Below are 8721 nucleotides of genomic sequence, written 5' to 3' on the forward strand. Positions count from 1 at the left end.
ATTGTTCTCTTCACATCAGCACTTATTATTGACTGAATGGTTGAACACAGTGGAGAAGTAGTGCACCTCCTACTTGATAATGTCGCCTTCTAGTGGAGGTACAAAGTTCAGTACAACAGTGTAGAAAAAAGGCTTCCAGCAGCTTGTCAGTGTGTCAGCTTGTGTTTTTGTACAGAGACTGTGGGTTTGCTGTCACTGTGGGCCTCACAGCACAGTAGTACAGAGCAGAGTCTGTCACTGCAGCAGAGGAGATCTGAAGAATAATTTGGGTTTTATCCTCACTCACTGAAACAGACAGTCTAGAGGTTACAGCATTTTGCGTTCCAAAGTGAAAGATGATGAACTCTGGTGGTTTTCCTGGATATTGTCGATACCAAAAGAATTGATCCCCAGCAGCTGCTTGTTTGGAGTATCTATAGGACAGAGTAACAGAGCTGCCTTCAAAACTGTTCTTTTCTGTCTCTACTGGAGTGAGTTCGTCACAGCTGATACCTATAGGGAGATATAACTCTGTTATTAGATGTAAAAGTCTAAAATCAATGATCAATGATTCAACTTGTTTATGCTGCATAATCTAACATACCTGTATGGATGGAAAGAAACATCAGAGAAAAAACACAATGCTGCAGTGACATCATGTTGAATAAAGGTAATGTTGATGGTTTGTGTATTGATCTCTGTTGAATATAGAAGTTCCTCTCTCTTCTATAGTTCAGTAACAACTCAGCTCCTCCCTGAGACACTCTGTAAAGTGATTCTAGACTACATAATGAACAATTTTGAAGTTTATCAGTGTGTGACTCCCTCTTGTGGATGTTGTGGAGTATTGTGTTGTCTTTGCTCCAAAGGTTTTTGTACAGAGTTTTGGTGTTTCCTGTCACTGTGGGCTGCAGAGCACAGTAGTACACAGCAGAGTCAGACAGCTTAGCTGAGGGGATGGTCATATGGATTTGTTTGTCCTCCACTTTAATCTTCAGTCCAGGAATTATGTTATTTTTTTTTCCTACTATTCCTGAAGGAGAGTGGGAGATGACGAACTCTGGTGGTTTTCTTGGATATTGTCGGTACCAGAAGAAAAAAGTTCCAGATGAATATCTGTAGGACAGAGTAACAGAGCTGCCTTCTAAACTGTTCTTTTCTTTCTCAGATGGAGTGAGTTCTTCACAGCTGATACCTAAAGGAAGAGATAACTGTTATTTCATGTTTTAAAATACATAATAAATGATTCACATTCAGATGTTATTAGAATAAAACTTGTTCATCCTGCATAATCTAACATACCTGATAGAATGGAGAGAAACAGAGAAAACACACAATGCTGCAGTGACAGCATGTTGAATAAAGGTAATGTTGATGGTTTGTGTATTGAACTCTGTTGAATATAGAAGTTCCTCTCTCTTCTATAGTTCAGTAACAGCTCAGCTCCTCCCTGAGTCTCTCTGTAAAATGATTCTTGACTACATCATGAAAAAAGTTTAACAGTGTGTGACTCCCTCTGGTGGATGTTGTGGAGTATGGTGTTGTCTTTGCTCCAAAGGTTTTTGTGCAGAGTTTTGGTGCCCTATCTTTCACTTAGAGCAATCCCTTTGTAAACCGATGCACGTACCATTCCTATTTTGCACCCGATGCACAGCAGACTTTTCCCTCCACAGACACACGTCGGTAAATTAGGGAATGCATTTGCGCTCCCGGGGATTCCCCACAGACCAGGAAAAACCTGGTCTAAAGTCAGTGGCTCTACTCTAAAGTCAGTAGCGCGTTATTCAGATGCTATTTTAGGGGCGCATGCTTGGCCATAATGTAGCGTGTGCACAACACGCATACACTTTGCTTCGCTCATCTACAGACGCAGCAGTTCCCATTTTTGCAAACCATACATAATTACAAAGAAAAATATTACTGAAAATGCGTTTCAAGTGTTTGGATAAGTCAGGAGGCTACAGTACAGTCCACAAAAGGTTGCAGCATTCTTTGTGGCTTGTTTTATTTTACACAACATTTCCATGAATCATGGATGTGTTGATGACATAAATGAGGAAATATTATAGGACTTAAGGAGACGTGATGTTGAACTACGGCGGGATTGGACACTCCCGCGGAATCGAGTCCGGGAGTGGCAATGCGCGATGCGCTCCTGGTGGAGCGGGTGGACGGAGATGGAGTGGGGGGAGGAGGAAGGGGCACAACAGGAGCAGGTGGTGCGTTTGGAGGCCCACGCTCCATGGCTGCAGCAATCCTCTCCAGACTTGAGGAGATGTGCCCGAGAGGATCAGCAACATCACCACTCGGTCAAGACAGGCATTTATTACTTTGCCTTAAAGGGAATGTGAGATGACGCTCTGATTGGTTTATTGCACGTTGCGCTCAAACTACACCTAGCTACTTCAGACTGACCCATTTTAGATTTGTGTCGGGCGCAAAAGTCATTTATCCGCCCACAAAGCTACTTGCTTTTCAGATCGTTAAATTAGGGCCCTTAGTGGTTCCTGTCACTGTAGGCCTCACAGCACAGTAGTATACAGCAGAGTCTGTAAGGTTAGCTGAGGAAATCTGCAAATCTATTTTTTATCCTCAATCAATGAAACAGACAGTCCAGATTTCTTTGTATTTTGCGATCACAAGTGAAAGATGAGGAACTCTGGTGGGTTTCCTGGATATTGTCAATTCCAGAAGAAATAATCAGTATATCCAGCTTGTTTGGAGTATCTGTAGGACAGAGTAACAGAGCTGCCTTCTAAAAAGTTTTCTGTCTCGACTGGAGTGAGTTCTTCACAGCTGACACCTAAAGGAAGAGATAACTGTTATTTCATGTTGTGTGACACTCAATGGATAATTGCAATTTAGATGTTATTGGAATCAAACTTGTTCATGCTGCATAATCTAACTTACATGTGAGGATGGAAAGAAACAGGAGAGAAATCAAAATGCTGCATTGACGGCAGGTTGAATAAAGGTAATGTTGGGGGATTGTGAGATGAAATCTGTTGAATATAGAAGTTCCTCTCTCTTCTATAGTTCAGTAACAGCTCAGCTCCTCCCTGAGTCACTCTATCTCCTCTTAGCTCTGGATTTTCACTTCTCTCAGTTACATCATATTGAAGTTTAACAGCGTGTGACTCCCTCTGGTGGATGTTGTGGAGTATTGTGTTGTCTTTGCTCCAAAGCAGAGTCAGACACCTTAGCTGAGATGATCTCGAGACCAACACGTTTCCCTTTCTTGTCAATGTGAGCTGAGAAATCAGAACCAGTTGGATAAAATGATCCTTCCTCTGTGATGGAGAGCAGGAACTCTGGTCTGGATCTCTGGTATTGTCGGTACCACTGGATACTGTAGATAGCACCCTGATATGTACAGGTCAGGTTGATGTTTCTGCCCTCTGCAACATGTTCTTCAGTACTTTCTGGCTTTATGCTGTTCATGGAACCCAGGGCTGCAAAATGAGCATTATTCACATCAGTTATCATTAACTTAAACAGATAAACCTCAAGTTATGACATAATTGGTTAATATTGCATGTTACAGTATATGAGACTTTGATCTCTGTTCTAACACTCACCTATAAAGGGAGAGAAAAGTAAAAACAGGTAAAGCATCATGTCTGGCGTTGTTAAAGCCAAACAGACAGCAGATGAACAATGTTCTTCCACTGCAGTAGAATGAAAAACTAAACAGCCTCTCTGATGTGCAGCCTTTCTTCTCAACATCAAGCTGATTGTGCTTTTACTTCCTCAGACATTTCTGCTCTGGAGACAGAAATAATCTCATTGGTTGAGTGGGCGGGGCCAGAAAAATAAACTTTTGCTAGATGGTAAAAGGATAAAACAGCAGTTAAGAGAAAGATTAAGTTTTGGTCCAGCGACAGGTACGGGCTATTGTTATCCAGGCAACGGCCCGTTTGCCCAGATTGGCTTAGCTGCCCCTCTGGCGAAAGAGCCTAAATAAACTTTTCTTTCTTTCTTTCTTTATTTTTTATCTTACTTTTTTATCCTCACTTACAGAAACAGACAGTCCAGAGTTTGTATTTTGCATTATTTTTCCTGATTCCAGATGAGAGATGAGGAACTCTGTTGGCTTTCCAGGATATTGTCGATACCAGAAGAAATAATCACTACTAGTTGCTTGTTTGGAGTATTTGTAGGACAGAGTAACAGAGCTGCCTTCTAAACTGTTCTCTTCTTTCTGGACTGGAGTGAGTTATACACAGCTGATACCTAAAGGAAGAGATAACTGTTATTTCATGTTGTACAATGCTCAAATGATTCACATGCAGATGTTAATGGAATAAGCCTTTAATGCTGCATAATCTGACATACCTGTTAGAATGGAAAGAACCATCAGAGAAAACATACAATGCTGCAGTGACAGCATGTTGAATAAAGGTAATGTTGATTCAGTGTATTGATCTCTGTTGAATATAGAAGTTCCTCTCTCTTCTATAGTTCAGTAACAGCTCAGTTCCTCCCTGAGTCTCTCCGTCTCCTCATAGCTCTGCATTTTCTCTTCCCTCAGTTACACTACTAAGGTAAAGTGATTCTAGACTACATGATGAAAACTATGTAGTTTAACAGTGTGTGACTCACTCTGGTGGATGTTGTGGAGTATTGTGTTATGTTTGCTCCAAAGATTTTTGTACAGAGTTTTGGTGTTTCCTGTCACTGTGGGCCTCAGAGCACAGTAGTACACAGCAGAGTCAGACAGCTGAAGCTTTTGGATCTTGAGAGGAACTGATGTCTTGTTGATTGTAGCATCAAATCGTTCTTTCTGGAACTCTGGAGCATTATCTTTTGTGTTTGAGTAATGCTTCAGCATGTACTTTGGGAAATCATTGACTTCTTGTTTGTACCAGAACAAATAAGAAAATGTGTTACTGATCTCAAATGTACAGTCAAGAGTAGCTGTCTCACTTTCAGTAGTAATGACATCTCCTGTTGGCTGGATCACTCTGTCTTCTCCTTTACACTCTGGGGAAGAAGAGAACATGCAGAGGAAGACATAAATCAATAAAGATGATTGATCTAACATGAACATTCAGTATGTTTAAATAGTTACCTAGCCAGAGAGTCAGAATCAGGATGTTAGTCAGCCAGTGTTTCATGTCTGCAGTGAGAGGGGACGAGAGAGAGGAAGAGCATTGATACTCTGATGGATCTGGGCCTTCACATCATTGGTCCTTCCTCTTTATCATCTGTTGAGGGCAGAGGTGGGACCAAGTCACTGTTTATAAAGTCACAGTTAAGTGTCAGGTAATTTCACTGAAGTCCCAAGTCAAGACAAGATGTGCCGAGTGAAGTCCTAAGTCAAGTTCCAATTCCTTAACTTTGTGTTGCGAGTCCTAATCAAGTCATGAACCAATCTTTACCAAATGTAGACAACAGAGTTATAACGAATTAAATTTACCCAAATCATGAAGGCCTTTTCAAACATTTTGTATACCATGTTTTTATCAAGTGCTACTGAACTTGTTAACTCTGACTCTGCACTCTCATACTTTCATAATGTTTTGTGTCTAAATTGTTTGTAACTGCTGCTCCTGTGCACTCTGCAGTGTTTGAGGAATTTAAGGCAAGGCAAGGCAAGGCAGCTTTTTTTATATAGCACATTTCAGCAACAGGGCAATTCAAAGTGCTTTACATAAAACATGAAAGAGCAGCTATAAAACAATTAAAAACAATTTAAAAGACAAGAATATATTTTACAGTGCAGTATAAGAATTTAAAGAACTGAGAGATAAAATATGCGAATAAAGAGCAGTTAAAACAGTTAAACATATAAAAGCAGATAAAGTAGGTTAATTAAAGAAAGGACCAATATGTCAGACATCTCAAGCAGTTCGGTCAATATTTCTGGTTCATCTCACCAACAATGGGTCCAGATGCTTCACATGGAGGTTTTATTCCCCATAGTTACAGAAGCTTTAGCATACTCTTTTTCAGTGCAGTCGTCACCACAAGGCTTAATTCTTTTCTTCGGCAAACCTTGCAAAACCCGGAACGGTTTTCAGACCGTCTCTAATAGTCAGGAAACATGCTAGTTTCGTAGACTATTCATTTTATTCTTAATTTAATAGTTTCTCAGACTATTTCTGTTCAGTTGTAATTGTTTTGGTCTTCAGACCCTTTTGTTAGTTATCAAACTAACTTTGTTGACAGTCCACAGCCTGTCTCTTCTGTAATCTATTGTCACACTCGTATCAAAGAAATAATCACAAATATGTCTTTTTCTGGAATAACTGGAATAATCATAAATCATGAATTCAATTCTATTAATTGATCTAACTAGAACCCCAAAGAACTGAGATATAAAATATGTGAATAAAAGTTATAGTGCAGTATAAGAAATTAAACATTAAAGAGCAGTTATAGAATATCATGCAGTGTCAACTTCAGTCTAAAAAATGATAAGAATTTAAAGAAAGAGCAGTTAAAACAGTTAAACATAAAAGCAGATAAAATAGGTTATTTAAAGAAAGGCAACATCAAAAAGATAGGTCTTCAGCCTTGATTTACAAGAACTGAGAGTTGCAGCGGACCTGCAGTTTTCTGGGAGTTTGTTCCAGTTAAGTCAGTTTCTCTGACGGTGCTTACTGAGGTAGTGCAACACATGAAACCTACCTACTGTCCCTTAGACATTGTTCCCACCAGGATGGTGAAGGAGGTTTTTAATAGCACCAGTGGGTCGACTCTACTTACTTTTTTAAATTCTTGTCTTAGTTTAGGTTCTGTCCCAGCTGCTTTTAAACATGCTGTGGTCAGGCCCCTACTTAAGAAGCCTCATCTTGACCCCACAGTGTTGTCCAATTGTAGACCAGTCTCTCATTTGGAAAAAGTTGTTTTCATACAGTTGCAAACCTTTTTACAACAAAACTCTGTGTTTGAAAAGTTTCAATCTGGTTTCAGATCACGTCTCAGCACTGAGTCTGCAATGTTGAGAGAACACAATGATATTGTCTTGTGTGTAGATGCCAGGAATCCTGCTGTTTTAGTGCTCTTGGACCTTACAGTGGATTTTGATACAGTGGACCATGCAGTCCTCCTCTCTTGCCTTGAACAAGGCTTAAATTGTTGAAAACTTAAATGGTTAAGCTCCTATATGGCAAATACGAACTTCTCTATCATAATTGGTGACCTCTCCTCATCACCAGCTCCTCTCTCTTGTGCTGTACCTAGGGGTTCAATACTTGGCCCCATCCTGTTTTCCTTATATATGTTGCCATTAGGGGCTATTATATATTATATGCAAGCATTGTTATGCAGATGATTTGCAAATGTATTTGTCTTTGAAACCAAATTAGTGTCACACTAAACTCTCTGTTTAGTTGTATTAATGATATTAAGTTGTGGATTTCACAAAACGTTCTTAATTTGAATGAAGATAAAACTGAGTGTATCATCTTCAGTACTTTATGCATGCCAAATGATCCAGCTTGAGTTTGGGAGCTCTGGCTTCATACAGCTGTCAAACATTTGGGGGTTACATTTGATCGCAGCATGAAATTTCCTAAGCAGATCAGCAATGTTGTCAGAATGAGATTTTTCCAGCTTACTCTCCTGGCTAAAGTGAAGCCCTTCCTTAACAGGCATGATCTAGAAATAGCTCCTCCCTGAGTCTCTCCGTTTCCTCGTAGCTCTGTATTTTCACTTCTCTCTCTTACATATCTAAGGTAAAGTGATTCTAAATTGCATCAATTTGAAGTTTAACAGTGTGTGAGTCCCTCTAGTGGATGTTGTGGAGTATTTTGTTGTCTTTGCTCCTAAGGTTTTTGTACATAGTTTTGGTGTTTCCTGTCACTGTGGGCTGCAGAGCACAGTAGTACACAGCAGAATCTGACAGCAGAAGCTTCTGGATCTTCAGAGGAACTGATCTTGAGCTGGAATTCAGTGTAGATGAAAATCTCTCCTTGAACTCATCTGGTGTGTTCCCTTCATCCCGTTGAAACCGGCTGAGAATGAATTTGGGGCTGTTGTTTCCATCCTGTTTGTACCAGAAGAGATTTGAATTAGTTGCACTGCTGTTATATTGACAGCCAAGTGTTACTGTCTCTCCTTCAGTAGCAGTCACATCTCCTTCTGGTTGCAGCACGTTGTCTTTTTGTGCTCTGCATTCTGTAAAACAGCAAGAAACAGAATCAGTGTTCTGTTAAAGAATCATATCAATGTTGGATTGATATCAAAGAAACAGAGTTGTGTTCATACCAAGGCTCATAGCAGCCAGCAACACTGAGATGAACAGAGGCTTCATATCTGCAGTGTGGAGTAACTCTGAGCTACAGCAAGTATAAAGAAGGCTGTGATCTCTCTGTTTAGTCTTCATCAACATTAAGTTGGTGGATGAGAAGGAGGAACCTCATTCACAGCCCTGGTTTATTCCCCCCTACTGACAACTTTACACCTGACACATTTTATTCCTCTCTCCTTTCATAGTGTAACATTTCTTGTATGAAGTGGTCTTTGTAGTTTTCAGCTGACATGGTTCCTGTTTTACAGCTGGTGCAGATTCACTTTGTTCCCTAACATATAAAAGGTGGTAATTATAGTGAAACTGTACATGCCTTTGAATATTTCTCTTTAGAAAGTAAACAAAAGAATGAACAACAAGTGTTATGCTCCGTTGAGAATGTCTCTTGAATGTATAGTGACAGTTTAGTATCTTTTGGTCCTCTGCAGCCATAAGAGGTCAAAGTCAAAGATGGTAAAGTTGTTGGAGAATCTTCTGTTTTTGTT

General features: G+C 39.9%; 1 gene segment (V, D, J or C); it reads right to left on the minus strand.

Annotated features, from left to right (window-relative positions):
- Positions 1-7798: 7798 nt before the first annotated feature.
- LOC120567892 lies at positions 7799-8293 on the minus strand (the record flags this gene model as incomplete). The annotated part of the segment is given in 2 exon segments: positions 7799-8103; positions 8194-8293. Coding segments are annotated over 2 exon segments (351 nt in total), but the record flags the coding sequence as incomplete, so codon positions are not given.
- Between the last annotated feature and the right edge of the window lie 428 nt (positions 8294-8721).

This window comes from Perca fluviatilis, chromosome 11 (genome assembly GCF_010015445.1).
Source record: "Perca fluviatilis chromosome 11, GENO_Pfluv_1.0, whole genome shotgun sequence".
NCBI classification, from domain to species: domain Eukaryota; kingdom Metazoa; phylum Chordata; class Actinopteri; order Perciformes; family Percidae; genus Perca; species Perca fluviatilis.